The 24,083-nt window shown below is 38.8% G+C and overlaps 1 protein-coding gene across 2 annotated transcripts in view; it reads right to left on the reverse strand.

The window, feature by feature from the left end:
• Positions 1-24,083, reverse strand: part of Cfap91 (cilia and flagella associated protein 91) — a 64,369-nt gene that overhangs the window by 11,313 nt on the left and 28,973 nt on the right. Inside the window, exons 11-18 of one of the 2 annotated variants that reach the window (XM_040270305.2) lie at positions 21,358-21,474; positions 19,784-19,855; positions 18,001-18,147; positions 14,387-14,608; positions 11,573-11,721; positions 10,914-11,005; positions 7,672-7,833; positions 1,431-5,210 (exon numbers count right to left, since the gene is read on the reverse strand). In XM_040270305.2, the coding sequence (XP_040126239.2) occupies positions 7,673-7,833; positions 10,914-11,005; positions 11,573-11,721; positions 14,387-14,608; positions 18,001-18,147; positions 19,784-19,855; positions 21,358-21,474 (960 nt within the window). In that variant the 3' untranslated portion in view covers positions 1,431-5,210; position 7,672. Of the gene's footprint in view, positions 1-1,430; positions 5,211-7,671; positions 7,834-10,913; positions 11,006-11,572; positions 11,722-14,386; positions 14,609-18,000; positions 18,148-19,783; positions 19,856-21,357; positions 21,475-24,083 lie in introns of those variants that run through there. The other variant, XM_021727961.3, reaches the window with a different exon arrangement.

The following is a 24,083-nucleotide window of genomic DNA, read 5'->3' on the forward strand; positions in this document are numbered from 1 at the left end:
TCCTGATTTTCAATACCCTGTCTTCTACACCCATAGTCCCAACGGCTTTGTGGGGTGGCCTTTGCCCTTTGACTCTCTGTGGGGGTCCTGTAACATATCAGTTCATGGCTGTGTGTGTGGGTCCTGCCCAGTAGCTCCTCTGGACTAAGGTCCCACTCTGTGGCTCTCTGAGCCAGGGTCTACTAGCAGGTCCCACCTCTAAGGCTCTGATTGGAGGCTCTCTGGACTGTTGAAACTGAAGTAATGGTCTTGATGATCTCAGAATCATACATTTCCAGGTTAACTACAAATGCTCAGAAAAGATGATCAACCAATAAATCAAATGATTAGAACATGAAGCTTAGATACCTAAGAAGTATATATTCCTCTCTATCGTCTTGCAGAGGGAAGAAGGGTAGTTGTGAGGTTATTTAGTAATACACAGGGAAAAGGGAAGTAGGCATGAATCACTGATTTAAATATATACCTTAAAAGTAAGCTTTGGGCTGGGGATATGGCTCAAGCGGTGGCGTGCTCGCCTGGCATGCGTGCGGCCCGGGTTCGATCCTCAGCACCACATACCAACAAAGATGTTGTGTCTGCCGAGAACTAAAAAATAAATATTAAAAATTCTCTCTCTCTCTCCTCTCTCACTCTCGTTTTTTTTAAAAAAAGTAAGCTTTAAGACATGGCAACAGAAATAACAGATGATAGAAACAAATCTATAAGGATCTAAAATATCGGAATCATTAGACCCAGACTTTAAAAATAACTGTGTTTACGGATATGGGCTTGTTGCCTTCTAGAACTGTAAGAAAATAAATTTCTATGATTTCAGCCATCTGGGTCTGTGGTATTTTGTTATGGAAATCCCAAATGAGTTCATTTTCCTCTGTTCTTGAAGAATAGTGCATTGTCATAGCCTAATAGCTCTCTTTTCCTACACTGTCCAATCCAAGAATTATAATATAATTATAATATATAATATAATAATTATAATATAGTCTTCCTTAATTTCATCCTGTTTCTGTCTCCTTCAGTTCAAACTGATAGTGTTTCTGCTCATATAATCTCATAAAATGTTTATCAAATTGTTGTTCAGCATTGTTTAAATATCCTTAGTATTCTCATCAAAACAAGCTCTCTCTCTCTCTCTCTCTCTCTCTCTCCAATATATATGGGTAATTATGAGTGTAATGCATTCCACTATTGTTGTGTATTTAAAAAGTAAATTAAAAAAATATAGAAAGACTGAAAATTTTCCAAATCCTCAAGTTATGGTTCTTTTTTTTTTTTTTTAACAATTTCTTCTTCAATTTATCTCTTGCCTTTCATGTTTATATAAGCAATGAGAAAGAATCAAGGCTACACTCTTTTAATATTTTGCTAAAAATCTCCTTAGCTAAATACCTAAATTTATTGCTTACAAATTTCTACTTTCCATAAAACATTAAATACAGTTTAGTGAAGTCCCTTGACACCTTATAACAAGGCTCACCTTTTATCCAGTTTCTAATAATACATTGCACATTTCCATCTGAGTTCTCATTAGAATTACCTTTAGTGTCAGTATTGCTAGCATCACTACAAAACTCTTCTAGGCTTTACTTATATCCCATTACAAAGCCACCCCCCCACATGTTTAGGTGTTTATTACAGTAGCACATACTATGTATGGTTCCTGCTAAGAAGGTGTCCCCTCTCCCATATTAACGCAGAAATATTCAGAGGTAAAATGATTGGACTGTGAGAGCTATAACTAATAAGTTTCTCCTAGTTTGAAATAAACTGATTGGGTGATAACTGTAGGCAGGTGGACATGGTGGAAGCATCCTTAGGGGTGTGCCCTTCAAGTTTACATCCTCCCTACAGCCCTTTCCTCCTCCCCTCTCTGACTCTGCTTCCTGACCTCACGGTGAGCTGAAGACTTATCATCCACTAGGCCTGTCCCCCATGGTATGCTTCCTCACTTTGAGCCAGAGCAATGGAGGTGGCTGTCAATGGACTGAGATTTCTGAAACCATGAGCCCCAAATAAACTTTCCCTCCTCTAAGTTGTTCCTGTTGGGTGTTTTGATCACAGAGATGTAAAACAGCACTCCACTCCTAGTACCAGAAGCCTGTCTTAGTTATCTGGGGCTTCCATAGCAAAATACCACACACGGACTGGGTGGCTTAAACCACAGAATTTATTTTCTCCCAGTTCTGGAGGCTGAAAGTTCATAGCAATAAACATATGACACTTTATATTTTAAAACTTGTATCTAATAATTCCAATATTTTAGGTCCATTTAGGTCTGTTTCCATTGTAGGTTGTTTCTGCTACTGCTTTTTTAAAGTTGTTGTATCTCCTCATGTACTTTGATATTTATTGCATTCCAGATATTATATATAAAAATATTTGCAAAAATAAATTGAGGTCTAGGGTCTTGTTCATTTTCTCCAAATAAAAATTAAGTTTTATTTCTAACAGTTTTCTTCACCTAATAAGAATCAAGAATATTCCTTATTTCAATTTCAGAGATTGATAATTTTTTTTTATTTTGGATCATTGGATGATTAGAAGCTAAGTTGTTGGGCTGGGGTGTGGCTCAGTGATAATTGAATGCATGTCTAGCACATGTGGGCACTGGGTTTGATCCTGAGCATCACATTAAAAAATAAATAAAATAAAGTTATTGTGTCTATCTACAAAAGAAGCTAAGTTGTAGAGCACGCAGGGAAAGCTTGCTTCCCTACATCCTTACTACTAGGGCATGGACTTTTAGAGACCCAACCCAGATGGAGTGGGTTTATCAGGTCTCAACCTTCACTCTAATTTTTTTTTCAATATTTTAAAAAATTTGTTGATAGATCTTTGTTTTTTGTTTTATTTTAAATTTATTTATATGCGGTACTGAGAATTGAACCCAGTGCCTCACACATGCCAGGCAAGTGTGCTACCGCTGAGCCCCAGCCCCAGACCTTCACTCTAGTTTTTCTCCCAGTAGTTTGTAAAGCTTTTAAAAGTAGCGCTCAGTCTCTCAGCCACATTTTCTAGATCATAACCAGGAAAAAAACTAGGTCCAAATACCAGACCCAAAACTCTGAATTTCTGTCCTCTCCTAGATTTTGACCCACAAGTTCTTCACTACTTTATTAGCTTTCCATTGTCTTCAAGGTCACTTAAAATATATATAATATGTGTTATATTTTCTGTATATGTTTTTTAAAAAAGGTTTATTTATTTCTGCTATCAAAGAACAGAATTATGACAGTGTAATTTAACAATTCTAATTGGCTTCATTTTAAATTTTAAAATCAGGTAACACTTCATTCCATAAAACAGAATCAGTTTTCCTATGAGCCAAGCACTCATCAAAAATTATTTGATGATTAACATCAGATTATTTATTTTGCTTACACAAAATAAGGACAAGGGAACTTCATTATTTCACCAGTTGAGAATGGCTGTTCTCCTTCCAATCCAGATTTCTCTTGGAGGACCAGATATGTCAGCTTGGTTTGATTGACTCCATGTTTTGTTTTATTTTTTTCTCCCTGGAATATTGTCTCTGCTGAAAAACTGGCTTCACAAAGAAGGTGGCAGCAGGAAAATTTCAGAATCCAAAGCTTAAAAATAAGTCTTGGGCAGTGTGGGGTTATTTCTGTCTCTGGGGGGGATCATTCGGTGTCCGAGGCCTGGAGACAGAGGCAAAGTCCCCAGCCACCCATCTAGGAGATGTCACTCTCAGTAGCGTCTGGTGTCCTGACCTGTTCTCGCCCAGGATGACGGTGGGTAAGGAGCAGCAGGTCACAGGGACCCCCTGACCCTCTGGGAGACAGAGCACTCCCTGGGCAGACCCCGGGACTGAGAGTCAGAGGCCAGAGGAGAATCAACGACTGTCCCCGCCTGTGGTCTCCGAGGTCCTGGGGCAGGGATGCAGGAGGCAGCCAGTGTCACAAGATGTTCCCGTCTCCAGCCAGGCCGGGTGCCTGGCTAAGCGAGGAGAAAGACGGTGTCCCTCCTCAGGGCCTGGCCCCTGCGCCTGGTCTCACTTCCTCCTCGGCACTGCCTAGAAAGGGAGGAAGTGACACTCAGGGGAAGGCCCGGAAGTGAGGCCACCGTCACATTCAAGTTTAGGGTGCGACAGCTCAGTCTACCTCCCAACAGGCCCCATACTCGGCTCCCCTTCATGGGCCACATCCCTTCTGAGAGTCACGCCTGCCCTTTATAGGCACAAGGACACAGAAGTTCCAGGGACACGTCCATGTTTAGGCCCTCAGATCCGGAAGTTCCTCAGGCATCCATGTTTAGTCCCCAGGATCTGAAAGTTCCTCAGGTGCACGTCCATATTTAGGCCCCCAGATCCAGAAGTTCCTTGGGCCCACATCCATGTTTAGCCCACAGCATCTGGAAGTTCCTCGGGTGCACGTCATGTTTAGCCCTTAGCATCTGGAAGTGCCTCAGGTGCACATCCATGTTTAGGCTCTAGGATCCGGAAGTTCCTCAGTCCTCCATGTTTAGGCCCCCCGATCCGGAAGTTCCTCAGGTGTCCATATTTAGGCCCATGGATCCAGAAGTTCTTCAGTTTCATGTCCATGTTTAGGCTCTAGGATCTGGAAGTTCCTTTGGTGCACGTCCATGTTGAGACTCTTGGATTCGGAAGTTCCTCAGGCGTCCATGTTTAGGCCCCTGGATCCGGAAGTTCCTCAGGTACATGTCCATCTTTGGGCCCTCAGATCCGGAAGTGCCTCAGGCGTCCATGTTTAGGCCATAGCATCCGGAAGTTCCTCAGGTGCATGTCTATGTTTAAGCCCCAGGATCTGGAAGTTCATCGGGTGCACATCCATGTATAAGCCGCCGGTCCGGAAGTTCCTCAGGCATCCATGTTTAGGCTCTAGGATCCAGAATGCCTCAGGCGTCCATGTTTAGGCCCCCCGGGTCCCGAAGTTCCTCAGGTGCTCATTCATGTTTAGGCTCTTTGATCTGGAAGTTCCTTGGGTGCACATCCATGTTTAAGCCCCCAGGTCCGAAAGTTCCTCAGGCATCCATGTTTAGGCCCTGGGATCCAGAAGTCCCTCAAGCATCCATGTTTAGGCCCCAGGATCGGGAATGCCTCAGGCATCCACGTTTAGGCCTTCGGAAGTTCCTCCTATTTTCTGTATATGCTTTCAATCAGTGATTCATGCCTACTTCTCTTTTCCCTGTATATATTATAAAATAATCTCAAAACTTCCCTTCTCTCCTCCCTGTAAGAAAAGGGAGAAATATATAATTTGGAGACAGTTAAGCTTCATATCCAACATTTAATTTATTGGTTGACCATCTTTGCTGAGTGTTTGTCATTAGAGTATCAACTAGATATTTTTACAACTAGCTTTTTTTTTTTTTTTTGGTACCAAAGATTGAACTCAGGGGCACTTGACCACTGAGCCACATCCCCAGCCCTGTTTTTTGTATTTTATTTAGAGGCAGGGTCTCCCTGGGTTGCTTAGCACCTCACCATTGGTGAGGCTGGCTTTGAACTTGCGATCTTCCTGTTTCAGCCTCCTGAGCCATGTGCTGAGCTACAACTAGCTTTTATAACTATTCATATATGCTTTATACAGGCTTAAATGAAATGTATTTTACTTTAAATAAGTAGATAGAAGATGATTTTGTTTCACTCCTCTGACTTGACATCACAGGTCACCATAGGATGTCACAGAGCAGGTATCAAAGTCAGAAGTAAATGCATATCTATTCAATTCAAGCTGCTTAAATGGCTAATATTAAACTTTCATGTCCAAAAAATTATTCCCAACCCTCTGTCTTATTTTTTTTAACAATAATAAGGTTGGCAAAATGCTTTGGCCATTGAATTTATATTTAGGAGATAATAGATAATAGATGATATTATACCTCAATACATGCTTTAGATCTTCACTGATTTCAGATATTATTTCATTATTAATTGAAGACGAAAGCTTATATGCTGTAATTTACAACCATAGATTGACATTTAAAATCATGAATCTGTTTTCTCTCAGATCTCTTCCTTTATCTCAATCCTTTCATAATTCCTTTTGAATGGGACTTACTTTCACTTGACTCTTTTTTGTTTGTTTTTAACACTGTCATGGCTTTATTAAAAACATACAGTTGCACAAAAGTATTAACCTCAAAATTTAAGGAGAGATTCTTAAAGAACTTAACACACTATATACATACTGCAATACAAAGAGCATTAAAATAGGACCCTAAACTTCTACAAAATATAAATCCCCCCCTTACTTATTTGCATGAAAATACCACCCACAAAGCTAAATAAGTTCTTAAAAGTTATCTGGAGGTTCACTATGTGTTGTTTTCAAACCAAAGAACTCTAATTTTGATTGTACAATAAGATAATTGATAAGAAAGTCAATATATAGATTTCATTTTAAAAATAAGTATCTTATAATCTGGACATAGTATGTAATGAGAATTCTTAGAGACTAAAGCAGGGCATATCAATTGTTAAAAGTTAGGGAAAAAAATGTTAATCTTTTGTACTTTCTGATCCCCCTACTAAATTTATTCCAAGTGTTTTATTTCAGTCAGTTGTGCAACTGTTTTAGTTTCTCCACAAATAACCTTTAAAACATCAAGTCATACATTTTAAACTAAGAAAAACAAGCAGCAGCAGTACTACACTCAGTAATTTAAATGTGTCACAATAGAGAAGAATAGTTTCAATTAGTTTACTGGCATTAACTTTTAAAAACCTTACAAATATTCAGAACAAAGAAAAAATTTTTAGGTAGTCAAGATGAACAAAGCAATTACCTTGAACATGGAGCCTCCATGACAAAAACAGAGATGCACCTGTGCACTTGTTATATTTTATTTAGTAACCATGTAAATAAGCACACACTCAGACTTATTCCAAATATCCTTCTATTTTAATGGACATTCACTTGAAAATATCACTTGACTCTTTTTGTTCTTCAATTGACTTTTGAGTCTGCCCCTCGCCCACCCCCACCCTCATGAAGCTTATAAGCTAAGGCAGTTCCTGTCCCCACAACCTGAATCTCTTTTTTCTTGTACCTGAGCTCGTCGTAACCTGGGGACTAAATAAAATAGGTATGTTAATAAAATATAAATAAAACAGAAGTGTGTGGGTATGGCAGGAGCTACAGGAGGAGAAGTGTCTGATGTGGCCCTGCTGGAAGCTGTTTCCTTTCTTATATTCTGCTGTGTAGACTCAACCGAATGAGGCCTGAGTTAGTCTTGTGAGTATGAATGTTTAATTGAGACTCATTCCAACCCCTGGCAGACACTGCAGAAGTGGCTGAACTGGGCAGGCTTCATGCCTTGTGCTGTACTTACAGTTAGCATGGTGCCTTAGGGCACAGCACACCCCTCTCCATCAGAAGAAACTTAAAAAAAAAACCCTTACATGTTCTGTAACTTTATTTGTGATAAAATATAGTTACATGTTAAAAGAACCCACAAAAGAAATTAAAGACTTGTTTTTTAGATTGCAAGAGTACAAATTCTGTCATAACAACTGTAATCATTTCAGCCAGTAGGTACCATGACCTAGATGAAATGTGCCAATTTAAATGGAAGCTCTTTATTTTCTTAAACAATGGACAATCTATTCACACTGTGCTTGTTAGAGCACAACACAATGCTGAATGATGCTCCTCCTCTGCTTCTGCTAAATGGAAAACTCAAACTCACCTTAGCTGCTGTTCTTATTTTGTGTTCCCTCCTCAGGTAACTTCTCAGCATTTGAGACCTCATCTTTTGGTCGCTCAACAAATTTCCGCTGGACCATGGCTTCTGTGTGTTGATGGATGATCTGATGGGCTGCAAGAATATGTTTTCGCTGTGCATTCCTCACTGTGCAAAAGGGACAGAAGAATTTTTTCTCTGAAAGTCTGAATGAAACCATTCCCAAATGTTTTCAAGAGAGTAATGACAAAAATGATCATTTTGTGAATCACATATTTTCTAACTTAGGGCTGATTGGGCTTACTAACAACACTCTGCTCTCTGGTTTTAGAAGAACATCTTCCTAAGTAAAAGGTAAAGCAAACCCATCCCTTATTTATTGCTGTTCCCTCTATTCACATTCTTCAATTCAGTTGTCATTTCCTCCCCTGCAGACTTGCCTCCATGTCACACCTCCATAGCTTTTCTCACTTGGAAAGACTGCACTCCAAACCCTAACCTTCTGCAAAACCCAGCTCAAGTTCCAGCTTGCCCAGGAAGTCTGCTTTGATTAGGTAAGACCTTTTTTGTCATTTCCCACAAAAAAACATTGAAGCACTTCATTTGAGTTACATTTTCTTTTCTTCAAACCTTATAAATGATTGATCAGTCTTAATGAGACTCTTGTCTCACACTTCTCTTTGAACCTTAATTCCTATGTGGAGTTTTGCTTATTAATGATGAATATCTGGGCTCATGACTATAGAAGGTGGTCCCAGCTCCAAATTCTAAGAATATTTGTAATCAGGGCTTAGTATAGATAATGCTAAGCACCCAGGCCTTTGGAAAAGTCAGAGGTGTTGATGATAATGACAATGATGTTAGCAGTTAGCCTTTTTCCTTACTTTTTTTTTTTTTTTAGAATGAGAGAGGAAAGAGAGAGAGAGAGAGAGAGAGAGAGAGAGAGAGAGAGAGAGAGAGAGAGAGAGAGAATTTTTTTTTAATATTTATTTTTTAGTTCTCGGCAGACACAACATCTTTGTTGGTATGTGGTGCTGAGGTTCGAACCCGGGCTGCACGCATGCCAAACGAGTGCGCTACCACTTGAGCCACATCCCCAGCCCCTTTCCTTGCTTTTTGCTAGGCACTATTTTAAGCAATTGACATATGAGTAGTCATTTAATTCTCCCACAACCGTAAAACAGAATATTATTAATATCCTCATTTTTCAGAAGAAACATAGACACAGACAGATTAGTTACTTATCCAAACTCATACTGCTAGCACAGGACAGTAAGAAGTACTGTGGATTTTTTGCTATTTAGGTATCAGCTACTTTATACAGGGTAATTCATTCAGCATTTTTACTACAATTCACAGTAGTATGGCCAAAGAAGTGGGTGCTTTGGAGCCATACAGACCATGATTCAACTCTGCAAGTCATGTGTTTCCAAACACATGAAAAAATCAGAATACCTTCACAGCTGTTGCAAGAAATTGAGATAATGAACATTTTCAAATGCTTAATGCACTGCTTTTTGCAACTTAGCATGCATTTAAAATGTCACAGTTACTGTTATTTTACATCTATATACGTATCTCTTTAAGGTCTTTCTAATTTTATCAGCTTTTTAAAAAGTGAAATATCTCAACATGGCCTTTATATAATAGCACCTTGACTTTTGATAAAGAGTATACATAATAAATAACACATTTGGTAAGGAGCATATATACTCTCTTATTTGAAAGAAGAAACAGGTTCCTAGTGTACACTCACTGTCCATATGGCTTTTTTCATTTTGACATAAACATAAAGGGAAGAGACTAAGGACTTGGGCAACTTGCCCACAGGATTTCCTCCATTCAAGTTCCTCCTCCAGATCTTTCCCTCATCCCTAGGAGGAGGTGTAGGAGGGGATCTCAAACTAGTAAATATTAAACCCACTATTTCCCTGTGTCCTTGAATTCCTCCAAGTAGAATGGCTCTGAAGCAGGCTGATCTCACTTTGGACCTGGGTGAAGTAGAAAGGAGTTATATATTTTCTTAAGGATCTAGAAAACATAAGGTCCCTTTTATAATGAATGTAAGATGATACAGAAAAACACATTACTTGGTCTGAAAATTAAACTTCATACACTATGAAGATAGATATGGCACTATCATAACTATTGCTGGGAGTAGAAATTAGAACACTCCTTTTGTGGGACAGTATGTAGAATCTATCAAAAGGTAAAATGTACATACCCTATTTCCCAGTAGTTGTACCACTAGGAATTGACTCTCAGAAGCATGGCCAGGAAACATAGAACATATACTGGTTGCAGTGCTGCTAGTAATAAAGCCACACTGGAAACACTGAGTGCTTATCACTAGAAAGGACTGCTTTTAAAATTACACAACAACCTTGTAAGAATGAAAATATGGTGACTCTTTGTCCTGATGTGTTACACCTCTACCATTTTCTCTATCATTGATTAAGCAATCAAATATTGCACAGTTTAAATCTGTCCATAAGTTCCTGCTTTAAATCTGTCCAGAAGTTCCCTACATAATCCCAAAAGCTTCTGCATTGTTATTTCACCTGAATATTGGTCGTGTCCTGATTGCAGCCCTCCCTCTAGGATCAGGCGTCTCACCAATAGTCTCATAGTTCTGGAAGAATCTTTTACTTTTCTTTTCTTTTTTTTTTTTTTTAGCTGTAGTTGGACACAGTACCTTTATTTTATTTATTTATTTTTATGTGGTGCTGAGAATCGAACCCAGTGCCTCACACATGCTAGGCAAGCACTCTCCACAGAGCCACAACCCCAGCCCCAAAATATGCCACTTTTGAATATGATAAATTGGGGACCTTTATACTTAGGTACAGGTCCAGAAGAAATACAGTATCTGTGACTCAGGCAGAGTAGCAGAATAGATACAGACCTTTTGGGCACCCCCAGTTTTTAATACCCATAGTTTATATTTCCCTGCTACAAAAGGCCGTCACAGTTTGAGCCATAGAATTCTTGGAACTAGGAACCTCCTTTTAAAGAAAGCTGGATCTTGACACTCTGTCAAGCTTGTTAGAACTGCATCCCATCTCTACGACAAGTGACTAAACTCTGCAGTCAGACAATGGGAAAAGAATTTATCAAGTTCTGAAACAAGAAAACAGTGCATCTTCAGAATTTCCCTGTATCTCTGTTAAGTTCTAAATCTCTAGGATTTTGAAAATAATTTACATCATTTAAAAAAATCCTAAAGTGAAGCATTTGTATCAGTTTACCTTTTTCTTTGACAAACTCTTTTTGCACCTCTGGAATCAAAAAACTATAAACCAACTCGGCAACAATCTCCTCTGACTGAAGATATGTTCGACTGAAAAAGAAAAAAAAAGAAGTTAAACTGTTTCCTTTGTTTTTCACTTGAGCTAATGGCACTTAGATGTTCCTTGCATGTATGAACAACTCCACTGCCTAAATTCTGTCATGACCTTTTCCTTGACTGAATGATCTAAAATACCACATTCCTAATGAGCTTAACTCCATGGAAAATCTGGATTTGACCCTGTCCTTCATTTATTGGCCTGGTAGGACGGGAATGTTAGAACTACAGATTACACATAGAAGCCCAAAACCTTGGGATCAAATCCAAATAATGTTGCACAAACACATGTCCTCATTGTTTCATGCTTCTGAGTATTCTAAAAGTACGTAGTATGAAAATAACCCAGATCACAGAGGGTAACTGAGAATTCAATTCCAATGCTCCCACCATATAGTGGTATAGTCATGTTGACTTATAAAGAATCATGATGATAAAACAGTAGACATCGAAGCACAAATTATATATTTGTTTCTCTGTGGTGGCAAAATCTTAAGCTCCCAAAAAATTACATGAGTACCAGCAAATGGACTGTCCATTCTATAATCTCTTGGTGCATACCGGTTTTCCATTTCATAAGCAATGTCATTGATTTCCTCAGCCATCTTCTCAATTTCTTTTCTGGCCTGTTCTTCTGCAGTATTCTCTTCAGTACTCAGTATTATGTCTTCCAGATATGAGGATACAGTACTTTGATGAACTTTAACCACCTACAAAGAGCAAAAGTATACCTACTTACTAATAATAGCTATTATTTTTAAAAGACCAAAAAAATAGACAAACATTGGTTGATGGTTTTCTAGCATATGTATTTCATTCATTAAGTCAATAGTTCCTTCTGTTTCTCATTCACCAACCGACTGATTCTGGGCAGCCCCTATCCATTAAGAAATATGTCTCTTACTTGTGGGTGGGTAATATAGCACCACAGGAAGATCAAAGGCTTCAGCTCAATAACCCTGGTTTGGTTTCTGCCTTTGTCTTTATCAACAGCGTGACATGGCCAACCTACCTATCTAACTGTAGTAGAGGCTAGCACATTTCCCTTTATCCTTTCTGTTTTTCCTCTTAAATAACAGAACCTCTGGATTTCAGCTGGGTAATCAGGTACCTAGAATAAAGACTTCATTTCCTAACACCCATAGGTACTGGACACGGCCATATGATAAAATTCTAACTAAGACAATATATGCAGAAGTTATGTGTGTAACTTCCAAAAACAGTTCTTAAAGGGAAAGTTCTATCTTCTTTTTTCTTTCTTATTTCATGGGGACATAATGCTGGTACATAGGTAGTCACCTTAAATGGGCCATAACTTAGAGGGCGAATAACAGAAAGATGGGAGGATCTTGTGTCTCTGAAGAACTTACTGAACTATCCCAACATTCTCGGACTCCTTCTTTTTAAATTTTTCTTGAAATCTTGAAATGGAATACAGATTTTAAAATGTGCAGAGTACACATAGGTACAGTACGGTGAGTTAGGCCAGCGTCAATGTAGTCACAGCTAGTACCTCAGAAGGACATGACTGCAGACCCTTTTCATTTCAATGACTGTCCTAGTAAACACCTCCTATGCTTTGTAATTTTACTCCCTAAGCGTGCAACCATAAGTGTATGGTTTGGTTATGAGGAGTCCCAAAAAAACTTATGTGTTAATTCAGGAATGTTCAGAAGTGAAATAGTTAGATTATAAGATCTGCAACCTCATCAGTGGATTAATCCACATGGTGGATTAATAATTTGAATGTATTATTGGATGGCAATTGTCAGTTCTTGGGGCATGACTGGAGGAAGCAGGTAACTGGGGGAGTGCTGCTGGGGGTTATATTTTGTCCCTGACTCCCTACTCTCTCTTCTTGCTTCCTGGCTGCCATGAGCTGAAGCTTTCCTCCACTGTGCCCTTCCACCATGATGTTCTGCCTCATCTCAAGCCCAGAGCAATGAGGTCAGCCAATCAAGAACTGAGTCTCTGAACCTGTAAGCCAAACTTTTCCTCCTCTAAGTTGCTCTTGTCAGGTATTTTGATGAAATACTGAAATAAATTTTGTCAGTGATGAAAAACTGACTAATACAATAAGCAATGCCTTTTGGCCTGTTTGACAGGTATTTACACAGGAAGTATCATAAGCATCAACTGCTACATACTGAGTTTTGTTATATATTCTGCCTCCTCAATGGATTGTGAGTTTTTTGGAGACAGGGCAGTTTTCTATTTCATGTCTGGATATTTCTTTGGAATTGAGATAATGCCTAGGACTCAGTAACAACCCAGGACCTGTTTCTTGACAGGCACTGCAGCACAAGTCTGAGTATGTGATACTGAACATGTACCTATATGACACCAATTTTGAACCCTTAGGCCTTCCCTATGGGAGTATCTCAGTGACAGTTCAGTATAGTATCAACCAAATGACCAAGTAACCAAAATATACTTGCTCAATGTCTAGTAGGTATGGGAATCTATGCTATTGTCAGAGAAGGCCCAGAGCAAATATACAATAGCTTGCTCTCATAGAGGAAGCAAGTCACACCTATATGGTAAAAAAGTAGAGAGGTGTGTGCTCTTCTCACAGTGATATATGTTCCTGAGTGTTCTTGTGGGTCTTTATAAATAGGTACGTTTCTGGGCACATTTGTGCTTGTAAGTGTATGAGTAAATAAAGAAACACAGATGGCTATGTATGTGTCCATGTGTGCTCCTCCTTGTATTTGCTAATTGTGCACACTGGGTTATTTTTTGTGAATTTTTTGGTGTATGTACCTGCAAAAGTGTGATTATATTTAAAGATTCTTTATATCTTATATATGCAGCTATTAAAATAACTCCATTCAGCTGTCCTGAGCAAATTTAAATTGAAATCCTGATTCTACCCCTAAACTTATTCTCTCAACTCACCTACCTCAGAAAAGAGGACCATCACCTTTCAGTTGCTTAAGCCCTAAACTGGGCACCATACTTGATTTCCTCAGGCTTCACTACTTCAACAGCTTCCTTCCCAGTCTCTCTATTCCCACTCTGTCCTTCCTCCCACCTCTTCTCCATTCAACAAGCAGAGTAACCTCTTTAAAATGTGTCACTGGGCTCCATTTGCTTCCTTCGTGGAACTGCTTCGTGGAATTTTTCTAATTCTACACTTATATGCATGTTTTACGTTTCTCAACTTCCAGGGAAAAGGGAGTCCGTCTGCCTTTTGTCCTCCAAAATACCCCCACAGTGTCTTTGCACAGTTCCTGGCATATAGCAGGAACCCAGTATATATTTGCTAAATAAAATGAAAAACAAAAACCCAATGCCATTTCTTGTCATGGGAGTGCTTTGGTGTAACTTTGCTGTTTCCAGGGGATTTCCATGCCCTGGGCTTCCCCTACTTGCCTCCTTAAATATCTGGTCCTCCTCACGCAGGCGCCTTTGTTCCACCTGGCGACGACCACTCTCTTCAGCTTCTCGCATCCGCCGCTGACGCTCTGCCAACATGGCAAAGGCATGGATCCTCCTCTCTTCCTGTAGTCTCACCAGCTCTTTGGACAGGAAGTCTAGCATGTCAGCTAGAGCCCTTCCTTCAAGCCCGGCCAAATGATTTTCAACCAGTGACACCTTAAAAGTAATAATACAACTTTATTATTTATTTATTTATTTATAATTTTTTTTATTGTTGGTTGTTCAAAACATTACATAGTTCTTGATATATCATATTTCACATTTTGATTCAAGTGGGTTATGAACTCCCATTTTTACCCCGTATACAGCTTGCAGAATCACATCGGTTACACTTCCATTGATTTACATATCGACATACTCATGTCTGTTGTATTCTGCTGCCTTTCCTATCCTCTACTATCCCCCCTCCCCTCCCCTCCCCTTCCCTCTTCTCTCTCTACCCCCTCTACTGTAATTCATTCCTCCCTCTTGTGTTATTTTTTCCCTTTACCCTCACTTCCTCTTGTATGTAATTTTGTATAACCCTGAGGGTCTCCATTTCCACGCAATTTCCCTTTTCTCTCCCTTTCCCTCCCACCTCTCATCCTTGTTTAATGTTGGTCTTCTTCTCGTGCTCTTCTTCCCTAGTCTGTTCTTAGTTACTCTCTTTATATCAAAGAAGACATTTGGCATTTATTTTTTAGGGCTTGGCTAGCTTCACTTAGCATAATCTGCTCTAATGCCATCCATTTCCCTCCAAATTCTATGATTTTGTCATTTTTTAATGCAGAGTAATACTCCATTGTGTATAAATGCCACATTTTTTTTATCCATTCGTCTTTTGAAGGGCATCTAGGTTGGTTCCACAGTCTTGCTATTGTGAATTGTGCTGCTATGAACATCGATGTAGCAGTGTCCTTGTAGCATGCTCTTTTTAGGTCTTTAGGGAATAGACCGAGAAGGGACAATTTTATTATTTAAAAATAATAATACAACAAATTTCACTATGAATGTGGTTATCAGAAGTGCTGGTTTACTCGGAACTCTGACAGTCAATTCACTGTTCAAAGGCAGTTGGTTTCTATTAGGAATGTTATCTCTCAATTGACCCCATCCCAAGTGTCCTTATTATGAAAACTTATTATAGACTCAGACAGAGAAAGTAGATTGTTCTGTCAGTCACTGATGGATCACAGTCCTTGGATTATGAAGAGGATTTAGGAAACATTTCTGTTAGCAACCACACAAAATGTATTTTTCCTTTCAATTTGATTCAGAAGGGCAAGTATATCTTCCCAGACATGAAGGGAAGTGTCAAAGTTCTTATTAAAACTGGAGTTTAACAAAATAGAATCTCCTAGAAATTCACTCCTGATACCTTTTAATTTTCAAATGTCTGATCCTTTCACACAAGTTTGAGGAGTTTTAAGATCTCAGATAAGATGAAAGTAGAAAACTTTGGTACTTTTTAGTCTTTTTAATAATTTCAAAGCCATTAACAACTATCTTTGAAACAGCCCAGGAAAAAGCCTGAATGTCTATGTGATCACTGAGGTAGAACAAGGGATCATGGAGCTCCTGGCCAGGAGGAAGCCAGAGCGCCCACACTACCTATTTACCAGGTCCTGATTTTGACACACGGAGAAGACAGTGTTTAAGATGAGTTATCCTGTGTAACTTCATCCTGCTCCCTCCTTGGTCCTCAGGTAGAAGGGGAAAGTGCTCCTCTTCCAGCCATATGCTGCCTTCATGTTTACAGTTTTCCCTCTGCTCAGCTCCCCTCCTGGTTTGTATTTGAGAGAAAGGATACTCACAGGTCTCAAAGGCAATGTGGCTATGGGTGAGACTGTCAGTCAAATGTAGCTGTTGGCCCTAACATCCCCATCCTCACCCATCTCCTAGCCTACATGTACCTTGTAACCTCAAAGTTCAACTTCACTTAGTTAAAATTTGAGCTGTATGAGGGAGTGGAGGAAAGGCACAACTAGAACATTTCATTACTTCATTCATAACCACTGAACATTCAGCCCAGAGGTCACAAATAAATTCTGTGTCTCCAAGAAACATAAGCTCCCTCATCTGGAGGCAGATGCAACCATTAAGGTCCTAAGATGGCCATCTGTTCATGATTGCTTCCTTCTTCAGCAAGAAATTTGAGTATGCTCAGGTAGGACAATCTAATATGAAATTAAGTAAAAATATTTAAGAAGGTGATTCTGCTGTGGTTATAGCATGTAATGTATCACATAACTGGGAATTGGGTATTTTCTGGACAGCTTTCCAGAAAGAGAAGGAGGAAAGGTGAGGTGCTCTTCCCCTGGGCCCCTGCAGATCAGTGGTCTATATCTCCCTAGTATAGTTGACTGTAAGTGGCCCTTGGCTAAGTGACAGCTTTCCCCATGAATGCCTCCCTTCACTCTCAGCTGACTTCATCAGCCATGTATATATCTACCAAGTGGGGAAAATTAATTGACAAGCCCATTGGCTTAGCTGCTCTGCTGAAGTCCATCATTATCAAAAACCATGAAGGGCCAAGAGGCCATTTCCCCACCCAGAGTCTCAGGATTTGGTGTACTCATGTCTGGATATTTCTAGATCCAAGGAGCTCCCAATTCAGATGCTCCAGTGTCCACATTCTCCTTGTCTTTCTCTGATCCCTTTGTGAGGTCTCACTGCTTGTGACTTTCTTACTTCCTCCCTCCCAATCCCCTCACCTGCTCTCCCAAGCTCAGTAACCATTTATGGCACCAATGTCATGTAAAAGAAGTAGAGTTGTGGTCATTTCCAAATTGTTTGCCATTTGTGCTCAATTCCCACATGGCACAAGAGTTATGTACATTACTAAGGTGGGTCAAGTTAACTTGGCTTACAACAAACTTTAGTCTAAACTTTAGACACTAAACTTTGCAAATTGATTCTCAGATTGATTCAGAGGTAAGTGGGAAAGGGAATTAAAGTGCATCTATATTAAAGTCAATGACATTTAAAAATATGTATATAGACAAACACTGAAGAGTACAGAAAACATTGACAGTTGTTGGTTTAGAGCTGTAGTTCTTAGCTGTGTCAGGTGTCAGAGAGACAGGTCAGATGAAAGTCACCAAATACCATAATAGGTAGTAACATATTTAACCAGCATGTGCTGTATATGGCTACAGAATGCAAAAATAAGTGCTGATATTTTAAAATCCCATTTCTCACTTTTTTCATGTTGTTTTTATTATTTATTCTGCTTGGTCCTCACCAACTGAAATACAGTAGTTACCAATATTTAGGAAAGAAAAAAATCTTTAAGTTGAAAAAGTGCATTTGTCTTTGTTTTAGGAATTTATCTTCTCTCTCCTTATCCCCATTCCCCCTTTCTCCCTTTCTTTCTTTCTTTCTTTTTTTTTGCAAATAAAGATAAAAATACCATATTCAATTCAGTGAGAGTAGAATCCCAAATTATGAACTACAACAACATTGTTTAAAATGCTGAGAGAGTGCTGGGGGATATTCTGTAACATTTCATTTCTTGTTATTAAAATATCACTTGTGCAATAATGAAAACAGGAAAGAAAAGGAAGAACCTTGTGCTCGTGCAAGTTTCTCTGCCGTTGTAAGGCCAGGGTCACTTGCTTCTCGGCTTTCTTTACCAGTTTCTCATCCTCTTGGAGTGCGTGGCTGGTGCGCAGCTCCTGGATCAACTCCAGTCGCTTTTCTTTCCCTTCAAACATCTGTGGCAAATCAAATCAAAGACAGGCTGGCAGGTTACCATCCCTTTTTTCCCAGCACTAGGAGCTTCACAAATGTGAGGCACTTGTGAGAAGAGAGTTCTTTCCTGGCTTTTGGGCAGGTGGGACCCACAGAGCTAGAATTTGGTTCCCTTTTCAATGCTTCAGGGGCTCAAACAGAGAAAGGCAAGACAAGGTGACAAATATAGGGTCACAGTAAGAAACTAGAGCCTTCCCCTTCAGGTGCTCCTTCCCTAAGAAACCTGGGGGCAGCATTTTTCATGGTCATGTTTTCATTCCCAAAAATGTGCCCCTGGTTTGCAAGACACAGGCTGCAGTTTGAATTTACCTGCAGCACTCCTCCTGGGAAGTACTGAAGGGAGAGTAAAGAATACCGATGAAATGCAAGGGCATTCCCTCATCCAGCTTCCCTGAAGTTACTCCATGGATCAAAGTTCTTTAGGGGTAAAACTATCTGGAGATTTAAATCAGCCTTTTTTTTTTTTTTTAAGGTAAAGTGTGCCTGCTCCAGCTGCACAATAATCTGGCTGAGCCTTTACAGTCAGGAAGACCAGATAGTGAACTAACCCGATCTCAAACTCAGATTACTTGCCTATAAAATGAGATTCCTGATAGAAAAACAAACAAAAACAGAGCAAAACATACAACAATGTCAGAATATAATAGGGGTTCTTTTATGGTTTAGATACTAGGTGTCCCCCAAATGCCCATGTGTGAGACAATGCAAGAAAGTTCAGAATGAAATGATTGAGTTATGACAGCCTTAACCTAATCAGTGCATCAATGCCCTGATGGGGATTAACTGGGTGGTAACTGTAGGCAGGTAGGCTGTGGCTGGAGGAGGTGGGTCACTGAGGGCGGGCCTTTGGGGTTTATATTTTGTCCATGATGAGGGGAGCTCGCTCTCTTTCTCTCTTTCTTTCTGTCTCATCTCTGTCTCTGTTCCTCCCCGTCTCTCTGTCTCTGTCTCTCTCTGTCTCTCTCTGCTGCCTGGTTCCATGTCCTGAGCTGCTTTCTTCCTCCACGGTTTTCTGCCATGATGGTCTGCCTTACCTGGGGCCCAAAGCAACAGAGTCGGCTGTCTATGGACTGAGACCTATAAAACCAGGAGGCCCAAATAAACCTTTCCTCCTCTATGTAGTATTCTTGATTGGTCTTTTGGTCAGAGCAATAAAAAAAATGACTAAAACAAGTTTAAAAGGGGAGTTATCACTATGAGCTATGTCATTTATAATGCAGGTATTGTTAACTACGCAAATTCAAATAACTGTTATGAGTCAGTGGAAAATTAGGGAAGCCATTTAATTTGTAATTCTTTAACAGTCAAAATTCAGGTGAGAAATTTCATTGAATAAGTAATTCGAGGGATGAAATAAGTTTCACACTGCCTTATTTACAACTGTGGCAAGAAGTTGTCACGTCCTTCCACTCCTTAACACTGTGTCACCCACCTGGACAAACAACAGCACTAGAAGGAGATGGATAGGTGAATTAAAAGACAGCTGAACGGGGTAGCAGGACGCAAGAGGAAATTCATTCCAATAAACCAAGCACATAGGCATTCTAAAAGTCTCATTCTCAAAGGAGAAACACAGGGCCTGTAGTTGGACCTACCCACCATGTTCTGAACGACTCTACCCCGGAGTAAGCTTTGAAGGTAGATCACAGCCATTTCTATGTCTTCTTCTTCCTGAAAGAACAAAGGGAGAAGAACCAAGCAGCTTGAGAAGAGCAGCAGTCCAAGCATCAGATATTTTTTTGAAGATTTATTTCAAGCAAGAAATGACGCTAGATGCCAGAAGGATTTAAAAAGAAATAAAGCACAGTCTCTGCCCTCATTGAATATGTAGTACTTCAAACAATGTTACTTAATGTATCATTAACATTATTCTCTTTTCATCATAAACATCATTACCAGATCATATTAAAGCACCAAAATGATAAGACTACCATGCTGTCCCTTCAAATGATGCCATTTCCAAAAGAAAAAAAAAAACTTTCTTGAAACAACAAGTATTGCTTGAATTATCCTTTTAGCATAGTATTTTTGTGTTTGATCATGAGCTAGTAAAGAATACAACTCTGTTGTCCATGTTGCAGGGAGGTACTTCTCACAGGAATTTAGCTAAACTGGTAAATTTCAGAATATACTGCATAAGTTAATCTACAAAAATCACCTTAAATAATTCTGTGCAAAAAGCAGAAAGATCAGGATCTGGAAATCTAACCAAGGTGCCTTTCAGTGCCAAAGAAAGTAACAGCCTGATGGGAGCACAAACACCTAGAGCCCAAAGATGTGCAACCAAAGGCCTGCATGACGTCCAGAAAGGGGCAGTGTGGCCAGTCAGTGGGAGTGTTTCAGTCCCTCCACGGAGGCCACACAGGTCATCACAGGTGGTGACAGGCATTCATGAGATCTCTTGTCAACCCTACCCTGATGTAGCACACCTTCTGAACACAGGTGGACATTTTGTGGGGACTTGCCCTCCACACAGAGATTCTGTGCTGGCCAGGCAAAGAGGGAGCCCAATCTACCTGGCAGTTCTGTTTCTCTCAATAAATAACTTTGCACTGTGGCATCTCTAGCAGTTTTTTTTTTTTTTTAACCAACTCTGGTATCTTGCCCAAGTTGAGTTTAATTAGAAGTAGCCCTGGTTAGGGAGACTCGCCCAGAAGCCAGTCTGTCCTTAGGATATCTGTAGCATTTCCTTCCTCCTTGACTCCCACAGTCCTCGGCCACTCACATGGGAAGAGAGACAGTAGGGTAGTTGATCATCTCTCAATCTTCTTTTTCAACTTGGCATGTGAAAGATTACCTTCTGATTCCTATTTTCATCAGAAGAGCTTTCATTCTTTCTGATTTTCTTCTTGAAAAAGCCTGGGTTTATATTTCACTTCATTCACTATGCTTAGTTTTATGTGTAGCTGATGCTTAGTATATAAGAATACAATAAATAAAGATAAATAAAATAAATTTTAAGAAATAAAATCAACTTTAAATCAGAGCCTGACAGAACAAATGTGTTTTTTTCTGTATAGTTCCTTGCCTTAATAAATATGTAATATCAATTTAAAAAATCAGAGCTTGAAAAACTAACACGGTTAAATTAGATTTGTTTCAATCCAAACTGTCCTAAAATGAACTGATTACAATACTGAATTCTGCATTTCAAATAAAAGTTTCAAACTTACATTGGAACTCATTTCCAAGGTTGGAGTTGGAAGCCGAGGCTCAGGTATGGGGTTTCTTTGAAGGAGGCGCAGAGGTTTCTTTGGTTCCAGACCTTTACTCTTCTTTTCCAACAGTGCCTGAAATAATGCCAACTAATGTCATCCCTTTTCTTTGTATTTTCCTCCACTAACAGATCGAGGCTGCAGATCTGAATATCAATCAAAAACAATATTTCTATGGCTATGCTGGGTCAGCTTGAGAAAGTACAAATGGGGTGTATGCATTTCCCACGGGGTGCTGTGATACTCCTAAGGAATGGGTAACCACTCAATAAATATGGCACATATTCTTAGTGTATCTATTTTAATAAAAGATTTGGGAGGTTTAAAGGATTTTTTTGGGGTGTGTGTGTGGTACTGGGTATCAAACCCAGGGCCGTGCACATGCTAGACAAGTGCTCTACCACTGAGCTACAATCCCAATCTATTATGAGTTTTAAAAAGGTTCTGTCTTATGTGCACACAAGCAAAAATCCAACTCCTGTTTTTCCACATGAGCTAATTTGCTGTATCACATGAATGTCTGAGCATAGGAAATTTTGCTATGCAGCAAATGATTGAAATATTTGGTATATCTTATTGTTACTAGGGAAACTGAAGCACATTTGATGGCAATTATCTCAAAGTGGAGAAGAGACCTTTTCTTTGGCCTTGAAACCTGAACATTCAGATTCTTAAAAAATTAGCTTGTTTCCTAGTGAGAGAGTTATATGTGTGTTTGTATTTTGACATATCTTTTTAGAATTTTTGATCACTAAAAGTCCTCAAATAACACATAATGTAAGATTTTGCTCATTGGTTCTATTTTGACCAGAGGGGAATATTTTTAAGTTAAAAGAAGGAAAAATTCTGCTTGTTATTTTAAAATCATACTTCAGTTAATTTTTCATCATATAATATACTTTAAATTATATTTTTCTTAAAAACATAGATAAACACTGTTTTAAAACACACACACACACACACACACACACACACACACACACACACCTAAAAGTGCTTAAAATATGCAAATCATGGATAAAATTTAAAACCATCTAACTTTGGTTGTAATGGAGCCTCTGAGTTTGCCCAAAATAAAACTGACAGCAAATATATATCAGCCCTACAATAACCACAACTGGTGACTCCACAGAAATCAGCAGCAGTCTAAAAGCAATTAATAATTTATGAAGTCTTGAGGGAAGAGTCCTGAACAATACCACATGAAACTATTTCAAAACCAATCATCCATAACGAATTATGTAGATAAGGATGTGAGAAAATGGCGCTTTTGAATATTGCTAACATTGATAAATCATTTAAATAAGAGCATTTGGCAATAACCACAAAATTATAAGTACACGTACATTTGTGGTCCAGAAATTCCAAGTCAAGGAATTTATCTTCTAGATATGTTCACACATGTGCCAAATTATATGCAAAAAATGTCACTCACTGCAGTGTAGTGTTGTTGTCTGGGTTTTTGTTTTCAGTACTTGGGGTTGAACCCAGGTGCACTCTACCACTGAGGGAACCCCCTCTTTTTACTTTTTATCTTAAGACAAGGTCTGGCTAAGTTACCCAGATAGACCTTGAACCTCCTGCCTCAGCCTCCCAGGTAGTTGGGATTACAGGTGTGAGGCACCATACCTGGTTTGCAGCATTAGTTACAATCTAAATATCTATCAAAAGTGAATTTTTGTACATTTATACCATGACATATCATGAAAGTGTGAAAAATGATAAGAAAGTTTTTCTGGTAATAATGACATAAATCGATTTCTGAGATATATTAAGTAAAAAATGCAAGGGTAGAACAGCACACTTTATCTATTTACATGTGAATTATAAAGAATTCTAAAAGAGACTTATATGTGTTTAGACATATTTGCTAGAACATATTTTAAAATGTACTAATGTACATGAACATGTATGCTTCTGTGCAGGTATATATTTAAATACACTCACATATATGTACACATATACAGATATTTGCTTGTATCAAATCTCTCTGAAAGGACTTGCATGAATCTAATAACATGAGTTTCATCCAGAGACAGAACTACATGACTGAGACACAAGTACGTAAGAAAAACATTTAGGTTAATATTCTTAAATAACTCATGAATTTTGAACTATGTAATATGTTGCTTAGTCAACAAATTAATTTTAAATACAAGAAAAAATGAAAAATATCCAAATTTTTTTAAAAGAAAAAATTATCAAAACTGTTACAATTAAAAGAAAATAATTTGGTCAGGAAATCCAATTAAAATAATAATCAAACAAAAATGCAATTTTCTTTAATCTCAGACTCATAATTGCCTACAAAAGTGGAGCTGAGGGAATGAGTATGAATGAACATGTGAATATTAAAGAAATCTTCTTACCAAACAATACATTTTAATATGCTCAAAAGGCAAATTTAAAGAACTTATTTTCACAAAGCATCAGAAATATATTCCAGCTTAAATTTCTACCAAAATGGCCTGAAAATACTGCACTTGGCAATGCTTTTACGCTCTTCTGAATATTTCTCTTCCATGATTTCATGACTTAGCTCATAAAGTAAATTTTAAAAAAACCTCTTATCCATGGAGAAACAAAGATAAGAATTATAGCAGATTTCTAGTAAGAAACAACTCAAGCAAGAGGAAAGTGGAGTAAAATCTTTGAAGAGTTGGAAGAGGAAAGAAAACAAATTA

This window comes from Ictidomys tridecemlineatus, chromosome 3 (assembly GCF_052094955.1).
Source record: "Ictidomys tridecemlineatus isolate mIctTri1 chromosome 3, mIctTri1.hap1, whole genome shotgun sequence".
In the NCBI taxonomy this organism is placed as follows: Eukaryota; Metazoa; Chordata; class Mammalia; order Rodentia; family Sciuridae; genus Ictidomys; species Ictidomys tridecemlineatus.